General features: G+C 44.5%; 1 protein-coding gene across 4 annotated transcripts in view; it reads right to left on the bottom strand.

The window, feature by feature from the left end:
- Positions 1-22336, bottom strand: part of Mypn (myopalladin) — a 95915-nt gene that overhangs the window by 51769 nt on the left and 21810 nt on the right. For all 4 annotated transcript variants that reach the window (XM_075980101.1, XM_075980100.1, XM_075980099.1 and 1 more), the window contains one exon: positions 11885-12784. In XM_075980101.1, coding sequence (XP_075836216.1) covers positions 11885-12783 — 899 coding nt within the window. In that variant the 5' untranslated portion in view covers position 12784. The remainder of the gene's footprint in view (positions 1-11884; positions 12785-22336) is intronic.

Here is a 22336-nt window from a genome sequence, read left to right as displayed (position 1 = left end):
TAAATATTGTGACGTGCCATTTTAGCACGTTAACAACTTCTAAGTATAATTTGAGAGTGCAGTTCTGACTCACCAGCAATAGCGCTTGTTAAGGAGTGATTGCTCAGAGTCCTCTTTTAACCTCGCCCCAGTCCTTCCAAAGTCCCCATCTCACCTTCTATTATTTTGTTAGCCTGCTCCTTTTCCTTCCTAGAACCTACACAGGATCCATAATTACATATTTATTTGGAGGTTTATGTGCTTAACATCTCTTTCCTTAATGGGATGTGAAAACCACAAGAGCTATCAAGGACTAGAAGCTATGTTTGTCTTAAAACAGTTTATGTTCTCCCTTTGAAACTGTATGTGTGTAGCTGGGCGGTGGTGATGCTCACCTGTAAGGCCAGCACTTGGGAGGCAGAGCCAGACAGATCTCTGTGAGTTTGAGGCCAGCCTGGTCTACAGAGCGAGTTCCAGGACAGATTTCAAAACTACAGAGAAACCCTGTCTCGAAAAAACAAACAAACAAACAAACAAACAAACACCCGTGTAAGTGCATGAGTGTGCGTGCATGCACGTGTGTGAAAGTCGGAGGACAAGCCCTCGGGTCTCACTCATGGGAACACAGGCTTTCCCGTCAGCCTGGAGTTCACCAGTTAGGCCAGACTAGCTGGTCAGTGAATCTTGGGGATACCATGTCTCCCCGCTGTCTCAGCCCCGCCAAGCCTGGCATTTTTATGTACGTTCTAGAGGACGAAGCCGGGTTCTCATGTTGGCACGGTGAGCACCTTGCTCGCTAAACCGTCTTCCCAGCCTTGTGCTCGGTTTTGTGACTTAACTTGGTGATTTTAATGTTTACTGTTTACTCCTAAATTTACAAGTTAAATCTCCCTTATCCACTGACTATAGGGCTTTCACTCTTGGCAAGCGGTGTGTCTGTGGGAGGATAGACCGGGCTTTAAGGTTATTTAAAATGTGTGAGTTTTGCGGGTGCATGTGTGCTCAGTGCTCAAGCGGCAGAGACAGTCAGCTCTGAGCTCTGAGTTCGAGGCAAGCCTGATCTACATAGTGAGTTCCAGGACATCCAGGGCTACACAGAGAAATCAGAGAAATACTGTCTCAAAAAAAAAAAATGTGAATTCTTCTGAGCGAATTCTCCCAGGTGGGAGATAGTTGGTCACTAAAGAGAAGCCCAAATAAGCAGGTGTCTCCTATGAAGACACTGAGCCCGGCCCTTCCCACTTAGCTAAATTTACATAGCATAAAGGAGAATAAAAACAATAAAAGTAATTTCAGAGCCTGGGATGACCTTGGATTTGCAATTCTCAGTTCTCCGTCTTCTCCCCCCCCCCCCAAATGCTGGGATTACGATGAACCTCACCACAGCTGGTTCCAGTATTTTTTATTGCGACAGGGTTTCTAAATCTCAGATTGGCCTCTAACTCCCTACAGAGCTGAGGGTGACCTTGAGCTTCTGACCCTCCCGCCTCCACCTCTTGAGTTTATCTACTGTTGGGGACCCAAGCCAGGGAAACACTCTACCAGCTGAATTTCATGTTTTATGAAAAATCATATGTTTTAAAGACTAAGTTACTTTGGTCAGGGCTCATTTGCCCGAAACTTTAATTGCTTCTTTCTAGAAACTTTCTTTCCTTCAACCCATTGCCTTTATGTCTAAATTACTACACAATTGCTTCCTTCTTAAAGTTATCGCTTATTAGCTGTTCTCCTTCACTGAATGCAGTATCTCAGTCCTTTCCTTGAAGGCCTCCCGTGTCCCTGAAACTTTTCCTGATACATACAGTGAGTTCCTTGAATTGTTATTGAATGAACAGACAGATTTTCAGTCTGGAGTATAGAAATCTTTCTGTGTTACATGGTTTTTTGTTTTGGTTTTTGGAGACAGGGTTTCTCTGTGTAACAGCTCTGGCTGTTCTGGAACTTGCTTTGTAGACCAGGCTGACCTCGAACTCACAGAGATACATCTGCCTCTGCCTCCCAAGTGCTAGGATTAAAGGCATGTACCACCACTGCCCAGCCTCTGTGTTACATGTTTTAAAATGTCATTTATTCCTTCATTTCGTCTGCTATGTTGGGGGAGGGAGGCTGAGGAGAGACTGCACGTGTGCTTATATGTTTGCACAGGTGGAAGACAAAGGTCAAATATTGAGAGTCTTCCTCAGTTACTCTCTACCTACGCGTCAGGGTTTCTCTGTAACTTTGGGATTACCTACATGTTTATTTATTTATTTATTCAGGATAGGGTTTCCCATTGGCCTGAAGCTCGCAGATTTGATTTGGTGGTCTGACTGGCTGGCTGGCGAGCACCCTGTGCTAAAGGCACAGAAGACAAAGGTCACCTTGTCCCACCTTCCCAGTCCTAGGACCACAATGCACTGCCACGCCTAGGTTGTTACGCCGGGGAGCGAAAGTCAAGCCCTCAGGTTTCTGCAACAATCAGTCACCAAATGAGCCGTCCCTGGACCCTGCTAGGTTACATCTAAAATGAACTCTTCTGTTTGCTCCCCAGTGTGTGTGTGTAGGAGGGCGGGGTGCTGCCTCTAACTTGATTCGCCTGAACTGTTTGAAACCCTGGCCTGCTCAGGACTCGGCTCTGATTACAGGAGACAATAGTTTCTGGTGATCACTGGGGAGAGGCAGTTGAGATTTGAGATAGGCAGACACTGTGTACCAGAAGTGCCTCAATCCTCCTGGCTATTGTTAGCTTTCTGGGCCACTGCCCGGCCCCTCCAGAGCACACTCGCTGCTTTGGCTCCTGTATTCAAGGCTGTGCTTGGTGCTCAGCCCAGGCAGAGAGAGTGGGAAGCCCTGACCCCCACAGATACTCTGAATGTCATTCCCAGGTTAATTGTGCTGACTGCCAGGGTCCTCTCCTAGTTTTTGGATCTTTCCCTCTGTGTCTGTAGAATGCCCAGAAGAGATCCTAGTACCTAGGCCATCTTTTCTATGATTTGGATATGATGTTTCCTTGTCAGTCAGGGCCCATGTGAACTTTAGGTTTCCACGGGACCCTTCCAAGGCCTTATTACCGCATATTCAGGAGGTTGCACTATTATCTGAAGGAGGAAATGTTATCCTCAGTTTGTATATATACACGCCAAGACTCACCAAGCTGGCATCTGTCTTCTAAAGGGATTTCTACATAAAGTCACCATGCTGGTCAACAGAAAAGCAAGGAACGACAGGACAGAGGCAGAAAGAAAGACTATGTGAACAAAACCATAGCTAAACGTTCATCCATTCAGCAGTTGTGGAACAAGGGGAGTTTCCCCAGTGAAAACGTTTTGTGAATTCAAGCAAGGTTGTGAAAGTCAACGGTATTTCTCCACTTGACAAACACAGCATGTCATTTTTTAAAAAATGATACCATTTATAGTTTCATTAAAAGAAATACCTCTGAATAAGGTCTGGTAAGACCTACAGGAATGATTTTAAATCTTTGCTGCGATAACTACACGGGCCGGAGAGGCAGCTCTGTGGAGTGAGTGCGTTACACGCGGCTTAGATTCCATTTGCAGTAACACACTCTGTCCTGTAATCCTAGGACTCCAGATAGGAGAAGGACAGCCCTGGGGGAGGAGCACAGGAGAAGGCCAGACTGGGAGCTCCCAAACAGTGGGAACTGCAAAAGTCTGTTTCCAAAAAAATCTAAAACCCAAATCAAACTAAACAGATTTATTAAAGGATACCTAAGGGAATGGAAAAATACACCACACTTTTGACATTCCATGTTTTTGACATTAAGGCCCTCTTTTCTGAGACAGGGTTTAACTAAATAGTCCAGGCTTACCTGGAATGACAGTGTAGCTCAGGCGGATCTTGAACTCAGGATCCTTCGGCTTCACCCTCCCAAGAAGTTGGGATGACAGCCCTGCTCCCCCAAGTTCAGCTAATGTCCAGACTATTTTAAAAATCTTACAAAAAGAAAGGACTGGCCGGGCGGTGGTGGCGCACGCTTTTAATCCTAGCACCTAGGAGGCAGAGGCAGGTGGGTCTTAGTGAGTTTCAGGCCAACCTGGTCTACAAAAATGAGTTCCAGGCCAACCAGGACTGTTACTCAGAGGAACACCCCCCAAAAAAAGAAAAGAAAGAAAAGACTAAGCAATTCAATAGAAAAATAAGAACATCTAGGGCCCGCAAGATAGCTATGGGGTAAAAGTACTTGCTGCCATGTCTGGTGGCCTGGGTTCTATCCCGGGAACCCACGTGGTGGAAGGAGAGAACTGGCTCCAGCAAGTTACCCTCCAAACTCCATATTCACACGTGGCACACGTATGCACCAAATAAAGTCTAACTATGAATGACTAGCACGAGACCCCACTTCATGCCTGTTATAATGGTTAAGCTGGTAATGCCGATATTGGCGGCCATGGAGAATAGCCAAAATCCTTATTATGTTGGTGAGATCATAAATCAGAACAATTTATTGGGAAAATGACGTGCCACTATTATGAAGCTGAAGTTACGCGCACACTGCCTACAATTCCATCCCTGCCCACATTAACGTAACAGGTAAGACTCTCTCACTGGGACAGAGTGAACGTGTATACCGTTACTCACGTGGGAAAAAGCGCTGAAGCAAATCGGATGTACGCGGGCAATACAGCAATTTGGGCACATGGTAATACCCTACACAGCAATGAAAGTGAGCCAGTAGAGCCGTATATACTTAAGGAAGCCAAGTCACGCAACAGAAGAATATCAACGTTCTTGTTACATTCATCTAAAATTTTTTCACAGCAGACTTACTAGATGCTTAATTTTTAAAATGTTAATATTTATACATTATGCGTGTGTGTGTACCGTACTGTGCATGTGGAGGTTGAAGGATGAACTGCCGAGTTAGTTTTCTGCCTCAGCCTTGCTGTTCACCTCAAGGGCTTTGCACTTTCTGTTCCCTCACCCGACGACACTTTTCCTCACACTCTACTTGGGTTAACTCCTAGTCATTCTTTAGGCCTCAGCTCAATGTCTCCAACTGATCATTAGGCTTGTCCCCTAATTATAAAAGTCATCACTATTAAAATTATGTATCATTTATAGTTTTTAATGATCTGATCCCTACTAGGCTCTCAGCTTTCTGAAGGCGGAGATTTGTGAGTCTTGCTTGATTTAACCTTAGACACAAGACACATGAATGGATGAATGTGGAGTGAATGTGGATTTCCCAAAAGTCCTGAAATGACAGAGTATGAATCCGTTCTGTATTATTTAAAAGATTGAAGAAACAGTCCTGAAATGACAGAGTATGAATCCCTTCTGTATTATTTAAGACATCCTTTCTTGCCTAGCAGTGGTGACACACCTTTAATCCCAGCACTTGGGATGCAGAAGCAAGCAGATCTTTATAAATTCAAAGCCAGCCTGGTCTACAAAGCTAGTTCCAGGACAGCCAGGGCCACTAAGAAACCCTGCCTTGATATAGCTTACCTTCCTTCATCCATCATCAAAAAAAGATACCCTTTATTTATTTTATTTTAATTTTAGACATCATGTAGCCCAGGATGACCTCTAACTTGCTAAGTAGTCAAGGAGGACCTCAAACTACTGAGCCTCCAGCCTCTGCCTCCCCAGTGCTGGGACTACAGGCATGAGCCACCATGGCTGCGCAATATCCTTTCTTCTGTTTTAAAACAATGATCTCATTTCCTTTCTACCTCCTTGGCAAGCTACTTTCAGGCAATAAGGAAACCTAACAACCATAGGAGGCAGTGATCACTATGAAAGGGTAAATGTGCACTTAGAAGTTTGTGTATAACAAGTTTGTGCAGTGGTAGTGCACACCTTTAATCCCAGCGCTTGGGAGGCAGAGACAGATGGATCTCTGTGAGTTCTAGGTCAGCCTGATTTATAAAACTGGTTTCAAGACAGTTAGGGCTGTTACTCAGAGAAATCTTGTCTCAAAAAAAACCAAAACAAACAAACAAAAAAAAAACAAACAACAAAAATCCCAAAAAAGGAAAAAGCGTTTTGTGTACCAGCAAACCCAGAGTGACCCAGCCGACTCCGTACATTCCCGAGCAGAATATGGAGTCAGGACACAGAGGGCAGCAGGGCCATTTGCTGTGAATTCCTGCAGACTCATGTGCGGCTACCATACCCATAGATTTCATTGACTAAGTCCCAAAATGAAGCTTTAACAGGTTGTCCAGAAATGCTACGTTCAGCGAGGTAGGATCTCGCTTCTACTCAGAGACCTCAACGTAATTAACTTGGAAACCCAGAATACGAGCACGAATGTGTTTTCAGCTCGCTGAAGTAAAGTTGCATGAATGTGTGTAAAATACCAGTTACACAGAGGAGCCCGGGGACAGCTGCCCAGATCACTCATCTTCTTCCTGACCATGATACTCCTATTTTACAAGATGAAATGACTCATTATTTTACTCATTTTTTTTTGAGACAAAGTCTTAGGCTGCCCTGGAACTCATTGTTTTGACCAGAATGCTGAGCATTTGATCCTTCTTGTCTCTTCTGCCTAAATTCTAGGATTACAGGTCTGCATCACCCATGCCTGGTTTATGCTAGGCTCTGGATTGAATCTGGGGCCTTACACACGTTAGACGAGCGCTCTACCAGCCGAGGTACGTCCCCAGCTCAACTGTGATGTATTGCTATGGGTCAGCAGGCTTCAGGTGCTCCCTGTTCAACTCTTTAAGACTAACCATATTGATTTTATCTTAAAAATGTGTGTGTGTGTGTGTGTGTGTGTGAGAGAGAGAGAGAGAGAGAGAGAGAGAGAGAGAGAGAGAGAGAGAGAGAGAGAGAGAGAGAGAGAGCACACAGAGAGCACACAGAGACCACACAGAGAGAGAGCACACAGAGAGAGACAGTGTTTGGGGAAATTCTTTTTTTCTTTGGAAGTAAAGTTGAAGAGACTGTTTTCCATTCTAGCACTGGATTGGGTCAGAAGCTGCTCTTCACTGTCACTCTGTGACCAGTCCCTTGGTAAACACTAGGGAAACACAAACACTCCCTCTGTCCTTTTAGGCTAGATCAACTTAGCTCTATAGAAGGCACAGGGATGCTAAGGCAGACTTTTCCCAGTGTCCAGGCTAACTCTTTGGATGTTCTAATTCCTTTGAGACAGGGTCTTGGGTTGTCTTTGGTTCACGGGTAGCTAAGGATGACCTTGAATTCCCCATCCTCCTGCCTCCACCACTCCTGACTCTGCTTGCATTTCTGACTGAGGACTGTGTTCTTTTCGGACCATCAGACTCAACGCCCGTCAGCGTCCTCTAAAAACCTGCTGTTTCTTCTGCTAGGTTAGTCCTGGCCCATGATGCCTTTAGTTTTGTTTTGTTCCCCAGGTACCCAGCTTCAAACTTGTGGGATAATTGTTTGTTTGTGTGTGTGCGCGCGTGCGTGCGTGTGCACGCTCCTGTGTGTGCAGGTAATCATACACATGCTTGCAGAGGTCAGAGGTTGACATCAGGCGTCTTTCCTCAGTTATTGTCTATCTTTTTCCTTCCAATTTATTCTTTGAGGATTTCACACAATGTGTTTTGGTCAGAGAAGGCCTCCCAATTCCCTTCACACCCCTTCCAGACCACCTTCCCTGCCATATCTTCCTCCCCACTTGGTGTCCTCTTTTCACCCCTCCCTGAGTCCAACCAGTGCTGCACGGGTACAGAGCCACTCACTGGAGCATAAGCATCCTTCTATCCACCAGGGAGCCTCAAGGATCACCCGCTGCCTCCCCAGCACAACATCGCCCAGCATTTTCAAACAGAATAGTTTCTGAACTCCTTCCTCCCGTCTAGTCAGGCATGGAGTCCAGCCTCCTCCAAACAGTGGTCTCTGCCATCCTTTCTCCTTCTCTTGGCATGCAGCCTGCCCCGCTGGAGTATCTGAGGCCTGGGATACCGTTCATGACTTCCCCAGAGGACTCAGCACTCCACCCTTTCCTGACCTAACCCAGCCTTCCAGAAGCTTCCTCCGGAAACGCCCCCTTTCACCTGGCTCGCACAACCTTAGATGGTTTACAGTTTGTTCTGGACTTTGCTTTCCAGGCACTTCAAGATCACCTGACTCTGTTCTCCTTTCTGGTTAGGTCGGTCTCCTCCCTGTCCATGAAAATATTACAGTGCCTGCATCTGTACACAGATTCATCTTTTTCATCCACCTCTTTGGTGGAGTCTCTGCCCTCCGTGTTCCACCAGACAAGGGCTTGTGATTCCTTGAGAGCACTTGATTTTTCTACCCTGCTCCTACTCCAGGGTCCAGTACTTGCTTTATCCTGTACTCCGGGAATAGCAATGTCTCCTTTGAGCCGCGACTGCATCCTATACTCCTTTTAAATTTTTTTTTTTTGAAGGCAGGGTCTCACAGAGCCTAGCCCAGCCTCAAGTTTGCTGCGTAGCCTAGGATGACCTTGAACTTCTGACCTTCCCAGTGCTAATTACAGGCCTGTGTCACCACCTCTGGTTTTATGTGGGGCTGGGGACCAAACTCAGGCGTCCCCAGCCCTACTCTTTGTATATCCCTTATTATACGAGCTGCCGCGTTCTGATTACACGTCTGATTTCTGTGCTAGATTATGAGTTGCCCTCTCAGAATGGTTTAGATGTGGTTTTAAAACAAGGTCACTAACCTTCAACAGCTCCCTGCTTTGAACTCTTGGGGAACAACTTTAGTGACTCAACAAGTGTTTGTTGAATAACAAATGAGTCCATTTCTAACTAGCTGCTGTTTGGTCTTCAAAGTTCAAGCAGAATGCCTCTATGTCTCCACAGCCTTCGACTGTCCTATTTCCCAGCCTGAGAACATACGGGTTATTACTACAGACATTAGGATGACTTCTTCAATTGGATCTCAACCTCCTGGAAGGCACAGGGACACATTTATATCATTTGTATGTGGGCATTGACAATGGTGCCGAGCAAATTAAAAACTGAACAAATATTGCTTTCTAAGGAAAACTGACGGCTGATAGCCTGCCAGGAAAATTGCAGTTTTCTTCGTATAATTTTAGTCTGGAAATTCAGTACAAGTTCATTCAGAAACAAGTATTATGAATTCCTATTAGGTTCCCTGACCTCAGAACCATTGTTGGTATAGACAAGAACTCTATCAGTTAGAGAAATTCTTCCCAGGTAAAATTAGTATTGCTTCATAGAAGCCACATACGTGACTTTCACTTTGTGTGTGAGCATGTGTGTACGGGTGTTCACATATGTGTGAGTTCCTAGTCATGCACGGGGCCAGGCGGAGGTTGAAGCCACATCAGACATCTCCCTCCATTGCTCTCCACGTTATTTACCGAGGCAAGGTCTCTCCTGAACCTGGAGCTCAGCCGTTCCGTCTGGTCTGGCTATCACCTGGGAACCTTGCACTTACGTGGGTTCTGAGATCTGAACTCCAATCCTCATATTTCCATTTTAATCCACTGAGCCACCTAGAGAGGTGAGCTTGGAAATGTATAGATCTGTAAATTTTTTTTTTTTTTTTGCCTGGCTGATTGACCAGTTTTCGGTGACTGTTGGATCACTTTGATGGGGGGAAAGGGGTACTTTATAATCCTGGTTGAGTTTTTGGGATGGTGTACTGAATTGGTTCTTGTAGCCAAGATTGTCACCATTGAGGAATGGGAAGCATGACTCCTTGAGAGATTTGGTGGTTTTCTCTCTCTCTCTCTCTCTCTCTCTCTCTCTCTCTCTCTCTCTCTCTCTCTCTCTTTTTGGTTTGATTTGGCCTTTTTCTTAAAAAATCAGTCTGTGCCCCAAAACCAGTGAGTTGGACTGGACCACCCACAACTGTGTGTGCGCTGTGCCCTAAGGGCTCATCAGCTTACTTAGGCTGACCAGAAGCCATGACACATGCTGCTGGAATGACAGCTCCCAAGCTTACTGACCAGAGTCCAGGCCATGTCATCAGTCACATTTAAAGGAGATCGGACACCACCATTCCCACTCTTTCTGGTATCTTTGGCCAAGTGTCTAGCTCATGATTGAAACGTAACATGAATCTTTTGCATTTCTGGTTTTGCTTGTTTGTTTGTTTGTTTGTTTTTATGGTGTCCTCTGCCTTATACCCTCTCAGATAATGAGAACCAGCATCAACTGCTCACGCCAAGTGCAGGGAACAACACCAGGAGCCAGCTTCACTCTGCACCATCTCCTCAGGGCTCTCAATGCCCCTCACACTCCGAGGGACTTCTCCGGTAATTAGCTATGAGAAGGTCCCTGAAAGTGAAGTCTTCCCTGCCCACTCTTTATTCATGGGTTCAACATTCCTGAGTGACTAGCAGGGGTCAGAAGCGGTGCTTGATGCTCCAGACTTAAAACCATTCAAACCCTGTTTGAAGGTCAGTTGGGGTAACCTGATAGTAAACTGTCTTCACTGTGAAGATAATATTGGATATGCTTTAGGTTACCCCTGAAAGCAAAATTTGATATATGAATACGTCTTTTGGTCAGAATACTTTCCATTAGTATGCACATATAAAATACAATTATTCATATTAAAATGATAGCTTTATAGTATGACTATTATGAAAGAAAAAGATGAAATACTGTTGGCTTACAGAAAACAAAGGTCATGTCCTAATGACATCATATTCTAGCAGTGAGTAGGTGATTAGGGAAGTATAGTAACTCCTCAAGGACTTTGAATACTAGCAAAGCTCCACAAAACAATGTATTTTAGCTGCACCATTCACATGTTACCATATGGAAATAAGAGAGATAGCAAATATCACCTGGGAAGCTAAGGTTGCTTCCAGGTTCCGTGGGACCACAAACATAGAAGGGAAAACTTGAAAGTATAGAATAGCATTAGGACATCAAGTTAGATACAGCATCTGTAGGCCCTGAGGCTTCTGCCTGGGGGCCTCCCAGAACAGCTAACTGTGGTAGACACCGCAGAGCTGTCTTTAGGGCCAGGAAGACGGCGCAATGGGTAAAGCGCTTGGCTTGCAAGCATCACAATCAAATCTGGGATCCCCAGAACCCATGTGAAAGCCAGGTGTGTAGTATCCGTCTGCTCTTCCAGTTGGAGAGATGGGAGGTGAAGGCAGAGAGCTCCCAGAAACTCAAGGACTGGCTAAGGCACATGCGCGCGCACACACACACACACACACACAGGCACATGCACACACGATAAACATTCCCTGTATTCATTACCTATATTAGGGAAAGACCTGAGAATTAGGGAGAACAGTGTTTTACATACATAGAATGAATTTTTTAAAGCTGACCTTACCCGCCCTGTTATTCTATCTCAAAAGCTATCAACCATTATATTGTTACCTCCTCCATTTGTTTTTAATTTTTTGAGACAAGGTCACAAGTGGTCCAAGCTGGCCCTGAACTCACTATATAACTGAGATTGGCTTAGAACTCTGACCTGACTTCCATCAGCATCCACACATATATACAATATACATATTCTTTTTTTAAAAAAATCTTAAAAATATATGGCTTTTAGAAGAAAAAAAATTGAGAGAGGGTCTTATTTAGACCAGATGGTCTTGAACTCTCCAGTAGTCAAAGATGGCCTTGGGCGACTGATCCCCTGGCCTTTCCCTCCTGAGTGCTGGAATTCAAGCTTGCGCCTGCATATTTGGTTCTCTGTGGTGCTGAGGGAATCCAGGGCTTCCAGCATGCTAGCTAGACAGGAACTCTACCAGCCCAAGAATTTTATTTTCTTGCAATGCCGGGGTGAGGGGCTGAACTTAGGCCCTCACACATCCTGGGCAAATACTCTACCAGCACCAAGCTACAGCCTTAGCCCTAGAACGATTTGAGTTACGTACAGAGCTAATTTTAGGCTCCGGCCTTTCATCCTAGCTCCTTTCTCAAAGGAAGTATAGGGTTTTCTGGAACAACAATCATGGTAGACAGACGGATAGCATTGCTAAACACCACTCTCTGGCTGTTTTTACCTTACTTGGGGCGGTGGAATTCCTACCACTATGCAATCCAACTGGACTCGGCTTCCTTCCGGAACTTCTCGGCTCCGTAACTTTTGTGTGAAGCGGGGAGGCTGCCCCAGGGGTTCTTCGTAGTACAGGGACGAAGGTGAAGACCCCGGGGTGCTGTCTCCAGCAGTAGCCTCACCCACAGCCAACTCAGCCTCCCGCCTCTTAGCTTCCCGCTGTTCTATCGCGTGGTTCAGCTCGTTGTCCCTGCTGTCTGCAGGGATAGGGATGGGGACCGATGCTCTTTCCCGCCTCTCTGTCAGATCTGAGAAAGCGGAGCTGTTTTCCTGCTGGACTTTGTTTTGAGATTCCTGTTTGCTCTTGTGGTTTTTGCAGGCCCGAGGTCTGATCCTCTTGGAGCTGTGAGCCTTGAAAATGGAGGACAGCTCTTCGATGAAGTCGGCGGCCTTGTTTAGGAAGACTTTCTTGGACTGGCTTTCAGAACTGTACTGTGGTCTTTTTGTCTCCGGTGGACTGTCTTTTGAGCTGCCAGGACCTCGAGGGCTATCCTGGCAGAAGGCAGGTTCGAAGCTTGGTTTGGGTGAAAGCTTTGTCTTGTCAGAAGACAGACGTTTCCTAGCTTGAGCTTCATCCACTCTCTCCAGAGGGTCGTGGTTGATGGCCAGCCTCGCCAGATTGACACTCTCATCCAGCTCTTCTTGGCTTAGGAAGGCCGACAGATCCGGAAGGTCCTCTTGCCCTCCTCCTTCGGCAGCCCCGGAAGGACTGCCAAAGTGGAAAGGGTTGGAGGAAGGTTCCGCTCGACTCCGCTCGTTGTCCCCGCGATGTCTGGTTTCAGCCAGATAGCTTTCTCTGAGAAGCTGAGAGATGGAAGTAGATGCTTCTATGCTGTCGTCTTGCATGCTGTAACAAAGTAATGGGCATAGCAAAATAAATAAATAAATAAATACATACATAAATACATAAACAAATAAATATAAAAAAATTCAGACCACTGCCACAGAATAACAAGCCTGTATTTACTATAGCACAGACTTAAATTACGTAAGAAATGCTTAAATCACCTAATGTTGACACTTCCACAAAAGTGACTTAACAATGCTGCCCCATTGTAAAAGGAAATGAAACTCAATGAAGTCTCCCTGAAATTAAAAGTAAAATCCTGCTGGGCCACGGTGGTGGCGCATGCCTTATTTAATCCCAGCACTTGGGAGGAAGAGGCAGGTGGATTTCTATGAGTTCTGGGCCAGCCTGATTTACATAGTCAGTTCCAAGACAACCAGTGCTATATAGAGAGACCCTGTCTTAAAAATCCAAAACAAACAAACAAACAAAGAAACAAACAAAAAATGGCCGGTGATATCTATTTCGGTACTTTCTTTATATTAAATTCTATTGTACAAGCTATGAGATAACCATAGCAATTTTATACAGTGTCAGGGCTGGGGATGGAACTCAGAGGCAGAACGCTTGCCTAAAATGTGAAAAAAAAAGTCTAACCTAATTTATAAATTTATTTATTTATTCACTTATATATTGTTGTGTAAGGCCTACATGTGCCATGGAGGGTCTTTCTTCCACCATGTAGGCCTAGTAAGCACACTTGGACTGAACTGCAAGCACCTTTCCCCACTGAGCCATCTCATCGACCTGTCTGAGCCTGGTCTCTGTGGTGATGATGTACAGATCTGTTCTGCATCCTTTCCTCATTCTTGCCAATTTTGTTAACTTGAGGATAAGTTGACAACATGGTCCCATTTAATTGCTGAAAATGTAGCCTTGGTATCTATGGCTCATGAAAAGAAATGATGTTTATGTTGTTTGACTAGAGCCGAGCTGTTTAAATTTAGTGTTGTTGCTGGGCTCGTTCTGTTCTTGAAAGCTAGGATAATCTAGGCTTCATGTTGCGTCTAAGCTGTGGGGAATTTGTGTTTATTTTTTGTTTTAGATTTAAAATTAAAAAGAATCGTTTGTATGTCTGTGTAGAGTCTGCCCACAAGTGCCAGTGCTCAAGGAAGCCAGAGGCATCAGCTCCCAGTGAGGGCACAGAGAATAAAACTGCACCCTCTGCAAGAGCAGTGTGCTCTTAACCGCTGAGCCATCTCGCCAGCCCCAAGTCTAGGTTTTGAAGAGTGTCTTAAATTAGCCCTGGTTAAGAGAAGACGCGAGAGGCAGCAGAATGTAATGCTTGACAGGGGACTTAGCATACTTGAGCGCAGTCTTAGTTTGTCAATTATTAATATATCACCTTTTGAAAATGAATACTTTTAAAAAACCTTTAGGAAATACACGAGGCTGGAAAGTTGGCTCACTGGTTAAGGGAGTACTTGTTCTTTCAAAGGACATGGGTTTGAACCCCAGCACTCACATAGAGGCCCTAAGCATACGTGTGGGTACAGACATACTTGCAGGCAAAACACTCACATGAATAAAATTTTTAAAAAAATCTAGAAAAAATAAAATAAAAAAGAAAGAAAAGAAAATAGTACAGTGTGATTTGTACTGGTGATGTCATGTATTGATTCAGCCACTGACCAGAGGGATAACAAACTTGTCACTTAATTCTCCCCCGTCCTGAACAAAGGCTACAACCTTCCCATTGACCTTGACTCGCTTAGCATCCCACCCCTTAGCCCCACCCACCCTCAGGTGTGGCGACTGAATAAAGACTACTTGTACTTGCTACTCTTTGCTACTAGGTACTGGCCTTGTCCTGGAAAGATGGGGGTGAAAATAATACCCTAAGATTCACGACAAAGCCTATTTCAGTCCATCCGTCTCTTCTGCCTGGCGCAGTAGTCCCTCACTTACATCACACTGAAGGCTTCCTAGGAACTTCCCTGGCTCCCAAACTTTCACAGTGCTATCCCAGACTAACCTCTCAACTGGCAAAGTAGGCAGTCACCTTGAGAGGGCAGTTAGAGAGGGCTGGAAAGATCTCATGCAGTGAGATGGTTTTGCGTGCTCTTGCCAGAGCCTGGGATGGTTCCGACTGGAGTTACTTCAGTGAAGTCTGTGAAACCATCACCTTAGTCTAGGAAGATGGCCATTATGATACAGATGCTAATATGAAAACTGAAGCTATTTTCAGTAAGATTTAGTTAAGCAAATTATGATATGTTCACTTACTAGAATAGTTTTAAATTTTGTAGAATGATAATATGCAAAATAGCCCATGAAAGCAAAAGTAATGTTAGTTGAAAATTTTCATTTGTGCATGAACTCTGTGGAAGAACAGATGTGTGAAATAAGGCTCAAAATGCTATCATTTGAAAGCTTATTTAATATCCTGATTATCACCAATAATTCATAAATCAGTTATTGTAATTACCCATTTGTTATTGATGACTTCTTTAGCTCTGTTTGAGTTTCTGAATACGCTGAAGTGTGTATTCTAAGACTTAGAAAGCGGGATGCCTTTCTGTTTGAGGGATGCTATTATTTGTAACGTTGTAATGTGACTTTGTCGTTAGCTCTGTGTGTTTGCATTGGCTTAGATCTGGAGTCAACACAGAAATGAGCATTGGCTTTCGAATTAGGGAGATCTGAGTTCAAAATATGGCTTTGTCTCTTAGCAGGAATGTGACTGAGATATCCGCGTGATTTCTCGAGTTCACTTCCCTTATCTTATCTCCACGTAATCTCTCTCTCTCCCTCTCTCTCTCTCTCTCTCTCTCTCTCTCTCTCTCTCTCTCTCTCTCTGAGAGTCAAGAACAATGTCAAGAAGACAAAGCCCTTCACACATAGCCTGTGCTTGTGAAGATGCAACTGATATCATTTTTATTTATTTATTTAATTTTAGGGTTTTTTTTTTTTCAAGACAGGGTTTCTCTGTAGCTTTTGGAGCCTGTCCTGGAACTTGCTCTTGTAGACCAGGCTGGCCTTGAACTCACAGAGATCAGCCTGCCTCTGCCACCCGAGTACTGGGATTAAAGACGTGCGCCACCACCGCCCGGCTATTATTATTTTTAAAGACATTTCTTTTCCTTCCTAAAACATGGCACAGACATTGATGTTGAAGACATTTCAGAAAATTCATTTTTAGGGTGAAAGTGGATAAAGAGAATAGTCATTGATTTCTATGTAAAGTTTTTTTTTTTTAAAGAAGCCAACTGAGATACGTGCACTTGTTTTTATGTTTACGGTTCTGAAAACTATTCCAATAATAAAACTTGCAATTATTCAAAAATATAGGATTTCTCCAAAGCTACAGAGAAACCCTGTCTCGAAAAAACTATATATATATATATATATATATATATATATATATATATATGTGATTTCTGTAGTAGTTTTAATGTTTTATGCCCCAAGATGTTGGGACTCGGTGCTCAACATCTGTGGCTTCCTGGCCATCTTAAGTTGAGAAAGCCTAACTTCTAGAAGCCTTCATCTCAAGCTGTGAAACAGGGAAGACAGCAGTGGCCATCTCTGGGCTGAAGTGATGATTAAATGGTCTCGGCGTAAGGCAGTTTTTAAACAATCAACAGAGGGTCCTTACTCTTGACACTTAACTGCCGTGACCGCGCATGGCCCCGTTTCGAGATGGAGCAATAGGAGCACTAGTGAGATGAGTTCCTGGGAAGGACGTGGACAATGCACTGGCCCCTGGCCTTGTCCTTACCCAGGACGGATGGATGTCGTGATGCATGTCTGTATTCTACTGGGATCCAAGCTCATGAACGACCTGCCCTCACTTCAGAACACTGTATATATTCTTTTCGATTGGTCCGCTCCTTGTTCCCACCTCTCCTTCCTCTCCTTAGACTAAATTCTGCATAGTTTGCAACTCTTAGCCAAGACATCACCACCCTCTCTCCAATATGCCTGAAAACCTCATGTTCTTATCACCCAACACAGTGCTTAATGAAATATACTGAATTTGTCTTTTTTTTATTGTCTTTTCTACCCTGTTCTGTCTTCTCTCTACAAACAGAGAGCAGAAGGTCGTTGACAAATACCTGCTGCATTGCTTTGTTCACCAGAACTTCCCATCAGCCCTATTCGTTATTTTTTTTTAATCGCAGGGTTAGGTTGAAGAGATAAAATGACAAAAGAAGACGTATAGTCAAAAGAAAAACTAACTGATACTGCGAAAATGAAAAAAGGCTTCGTACACTTTGGGCAAACGTTCTGCTACTGGCTACAACCCTGCCACGTCCTCTAAAAAGTATTAGTTGAGCATCTCCTATATGCCAGGTGCCGTTCTAGGGATTGAGGATTTAGTGGCCAATAAAGGACAGAGCTTCTGTTTTTATGGAGCTGAGTTCCTGGGGGTGATTGATACCAGCATTATGAACAAAAATAATGTAGGGTGTGGTGGCCAACTTTAAAGTGGGGAGGGAAGGCGAGAAGGGTGAGTTACTGGGAAGGCCAAGATAACCTATGATGGAGACATCAGTAATCTGACCACCTGGGGAGAATATTCTTTACCAAGGAAGGAATGTCAAGGTCAGAAAGAAAACACGTTTGTGGCGTTGGAACAAGCCCTGTGTACCCAGGGAGCAAAACGAATGGAAGACACGAGGTTGGGAAAGTACAAAGCCACAGAGTGCATGTGGTGGCTCATGCCTGTGATCCCAGCACTTGGAAGGCTGAGACAGGTCAGCCTGGACTACACAGTGAGCTCCAGGACAGCCTGAACTATAGAGTAAGACCCTGTCTGTAGGAAGAATAAGAAGGAGGAGAAGGAGGAGGAGGAGGAGGAGGAGGAGGAGGAGGAGGAGGAGGAGGAGGAAGAAGAGGAGGAAGAGGAGGAGGAGGGAAGGAGGGAAGGAAGGAAGGAAAGGGTAAAAGGTAAGGTAATATTAAACCTTGCAGACCACAGAAAGGGCTTCAAATTTTTTTACCCTATGAAGGGAGAAGATGAATAGGAATCAGTTGTGATGGGCGATGCAAGGTCGGGGGGCAGTGAGCGATAGCAGCAGGAGGTGGTGAGGAACGGTTGGACCTGAGATCCCTTTTGAAAGTGGAGGCCAACGATTTGCTCATAGGTTGAGAATGAGAGATGAGAGAAAGGCCAGAGTATTTATGACCTGAGCAACTGGGTGGATGGCAGAATCAGATCCGGGGAATGGAAACCAAGGGTTCTCTTAGACATTTCATCTGGGGTGTTCTGGGACATTTGGCCATATTCTCATTTTTGTCTCTTGTAAATTGAAATGTAGTTTTATGCCACTTTCAAAATAAGATGGATAGTTGCTCCTGAGAAGACATTATGGTGTCTGTGAACTGGACCAGGCAGAAATGAAGCAGCCCCATCAGTTGTGTGGAAAGACCTAGTCCTAAATCAGTGGCCACACAGAGAACTTACTTAGCGGAATTTCTTTGTGCTTTCTTTTCCCTATGACTTTTCCTGAGGAGAATCTGCCCTGGGAACTTGTTTGCTTCATAAAAAACAAAACTTGATGCTAATACCTTTAGTTCTCTCTCTCTCTCTCTCTCTCTCTCTCTCTCTCTCTCTCTCTCTCTCTCTCTCTCCCTCTCCCTCTCCCTCTCTGTCTTGGCACAGGGTCTCACTGTGTAGTCTAGCTGACCTAGAATTCACTATGTAGACCAGGATGGACTCAAACTCATAAAGACCCATCTGCCTCTTAAGTGCTGGGATTAAAGGTTTGTTCTACTCTGCTTGCTTCCTCCCTCTACTTGGGCTTGAACCCAGAACCTCCAGCACACTGGGCAAGCGTCTATTATTAAGCTCTATCCCCAGCCCGTGGGGCATATTTCTTGACTCATTATAACTCAGTGCTACGTTCTTCAGGCTCTAAAATGTCCCTGTTGCTGGAAAGATCATACACTATAAAGTCATCTTTCATTTACATTTAAATTGGCACTTTGGGGACTTAGTCCAGTGACAGAGCATTTGTCTCCTTTGCAGGAGGTCCAGGGTTGGCTCTCCAGTGCTATGAAAACAAACAAGCTGTGGTATCACCTGGAGAACTGGCAAACCCCAATATCAAATAACTCAAATTTAAACGTAAGTGCTAGAATTTTTTCTGGTTATGAAATATCAATAATTGTTTATTTTTTGGTGCTAGGGACTGAACTTAGAGCCTTGCACTTGCTAAACACGTCAAGTATCATCATATATTTAATTAAAAAAAACAACCTCAGAGGTTGGAGGTGAGGAGAGGTTGCGCAAGAGGCCGGAATCTCAATTAGACAGAAGAAATATGTTCTGGAGATTCTCCGTGCAGCATGGTAACTAGAGCCAATACAACAGTGTATGCCAAAATATAAGTATGTAATTATTAGCTTGACCTAATCACTGTATGATACATATATATATATAATAAAACATTATGTTACTACCATCAACAAGCACGACTTTTGTCAATTAACCTTAATAAAACTGTAAAACAGGAAATATCTTTTACACACAGCTCTTTAAACATGGCTGTACATTCAGTGCAGTGTGGAGAACACATTCATAAAACCACCACAAAAACAAAACAAACCCATAAAATCAAATCTAGTTTCTAGGTTGACACAAAAGCAGTCTAATAGTTAATAGTTACTGAGGAAGAATTCTGGGACAGGAAAAGTTTAAGCTACTTACCTTCAACTGCAGACACACACAGACACACACAGACACACACAGACACACACACACACACACACACACACACACAAATCCCCTGCTTACTTCCTAGGTTTGTCTCGAAAGCGCTTTAAAGGTAGAGCAATATGTATGTTTACGATAACTATTTTCTTCCGATACGTAATTACTAGGCCTAGATTTTTCATTAGGGGAACGTTGAGACAATGTTCTCTTTGGGGCTTTGTTTGTGTCTTTCTGACAGGTTCTCTTGTAGACAACGCTATTCTCAAACTCAATTTGTAGTTGAGAATGACCTTGAGATTCTGATCCTCCTGCCTCTACCTCCTGAGTACTGCTCTTTTAAAAAAAATTACATTTTATTTATTTAGAGAATGTGTGTGTTTGTGTGTGTGTGTGTGTGTGTGAGAGAGAGAGAGAGAGAGAGAGAGAGAGAGAGAGAGAGACAGAGACAGAGACAGAGAGAGACAGAGAGAGAGAGAAACATGACTGCATATTCTTGTGTGCCATTGTTTATACGTGAACATCGGAGAGCAACCTGTGGGAGCTGCCACTCTCCTACCGTGTAGGTCTCAGGGACTGAACTTAGGTCACTGGGCTTGGCAGTGGACACCTTTACCTACAGAACCATCTCACTGGCCCCAATTTTTTTCCCTGAAGACAGAATTTCCCTATGTAGTTCAGACTAGCCTCCCTCAATGCTCCTGCCTCAGCTTTCTGAGTGCTGAGATTACAGATAGGATTTCCCAGGATTCCCCAGCAGAAGCGAGTCCTTTGGGAGGTACCCTTGCTTGGGGAACTATGTATGGAATACCTTTGTGAAACACTGGACTGCCAGTGAGACACACTTTGCACACCATTTCAATGCCTATCCCTTGATAGCTACTACATTGATCATCTTGCCCTTTGTCTTCCTTCTAGTCTATCTGTAATGTGAATGGCATTGGTAATTTAATGCCTTAGTGTAGATAGACGTGGGGACGAGATATGGGAACGTGCCAAAGTCCAGAAATAATGAGGCTCATTCTCCTAAAGAAGTTTCTGGTCTGGGGGAAGAAAAACAGCAGACACAGACAAATCCACACAACAGACTCAGGAAGAGAATACGTCGGGGGTGAAGCCAGAGGCACACACATGCAATCCCAGCACCTGGAAGGCTGAGGGAGCAGGGTTGTGAGTTTGAGACCAGCCTGGGCTACACAGCAAGATCCTGGGTTTTAAAAAGTTGTCTGTCTGTTTTGTTTGTTTAAAGATGAAACTGCGTGTGTTGGAATCAGGCAAAGCCGAGCCCACACAAGGAGAATTAGTGAGGAAGGGTCTCTTAATTAGACCCCCCCCCCCTCGAAGGCCAGAGTCTGCCGGTGAAAGCACTTTGAGAAACAAAGGCGAGCAGGCTGTTCTCTCGTTGCTTTCATAAACTGATAGAGGCCAGGGAGTAGGAAAGAAAGATTTCACTGATGCTCAAGAAAGGGAGATTGGCTATGCAACATAGCAGTTTCTTACACAGGAGGGGACCGATGTGAGAAAGCCTGTAAGAGATTAGTGTAGGAGACCCTGACGCCAGAGCCCAGTCACTACTGAGGCTGAGACACAGGAGACAAATGGTGACCAGAAAATCCCAGGGCCTGTCGAAAGGCTGATGGATGGGATCTAGGGCTGGAAAGGTGTTTGCAGGCTGGAGCAGTTCCATGGGGCAGCATCTACTTACCACATACAGCGTGTGTGTGTGAGTGTGCGTGTGCGTGCGTGCGTGCGTGTGTGTGTGTGTGTGTGTGTGTGTTTGCAGGCTGGAGCAGTTCCATGGGACAGCATCTACTTAGCACATACAGCGTGTGTGTGTGTGTGTGTGTGTGTGGTGTGTGTGTGTGTGTGTGTGTGTGTGTGTGGTGTGTGTGGGGGGGGGAGAAGAGAATTTGTTGCTCTTGCTGTGGACCCAGAGAGGTTCAATCTTTAGTGCTCCATTTCCAGGGCTCCACTGCTGTCTTCTGACCTCTGAGGGTCCCAGGCACGCATGTGACACACATACATACAGGCAGGTTGTTCCCTTGAAGGACAAGTGTGACACTCTGGAAATGTTTAAAAATGTTCTGTAGACAATGGTAGAAACTCATGAAAGCATCTCCAAGCAAGGGGAAAAGGCTGTTTTTTTCTTTTAAAAACAAAAACAAAAAACAACCTTTCTAGGCCATTTCTTTTCAAAACATCTTTTGTAAAAACTGTCTCCATCAATTCCAAAACTGATCTGCGTGATAACCCCCTATTGCATTCATAAACTATATTTCTGAGTGGATCCCTTTTTAACCACACTGTTGTTGCCATATTGTACGTGTGTGCCACCGCATGGTGTGGAGGTCAGAAGAGAACCTTCGAGAGTCTGTTCCCTCCTCCTGTGAAGCGGGTCTTGCGGAGGGACCTCGGGTCAGACACTTGGCAGGGCGTGCCTTACCTGTCTCCACCCCCGTGGGTGTGCATGGTGTATGCTCCCGTAACAGGAGCACGTGAGGAGCCTCTGCAGCAAATTATAGACGTGTGAAAGAGTTGGTGCCTCCCTCTCAGAAGTGTAAGTCTTTTTAACCACGCAGTATCAGTGGGGACACAGACGACATTCCAGAATTGCCTGGGTACCAGTTGCTTCAGAGTCCAATTACTCGCTCCACCTCTCCCTGAACCTCAGATTTCCTGCGGTGGCCTTGATTTCAAAGATTTTGCTTATTGTCAAACAGAATGTCAGAGACAGTATCTATACAGATATAGACATTCTTGACTTCCTAGAAAAATACTTTAGATTTTAAGGGACTCTGAGAGTATGTATGACTAAGGAGAAACTGTTAAGTTATGACAAAAGTTAATTCATAGCCTATACAATTCATTTTCTCATTACTAAATTATTACTAATG

The sequence above is a fragment of the Microtus pennsylvanicus genome, chromosome 7 (genome assembly GCF_037038515.1).
Source record: "Microtus pennsylvanicus isolate mMicPen1 chromosome 7, mMicPen1.hap1, whole genome shotgun sequence".
Taxonomy (NCBI): Eukaryota; Metazoa; Chordata; class Mammalia; order Rodentia; family Cricetidae; genus Microtus; species Microtus pennsylvanicus.
Note: the sequence above shows the minus strand (reverse complement) of the source record. Positions and strands in the feature narration are given on the sequence as shown.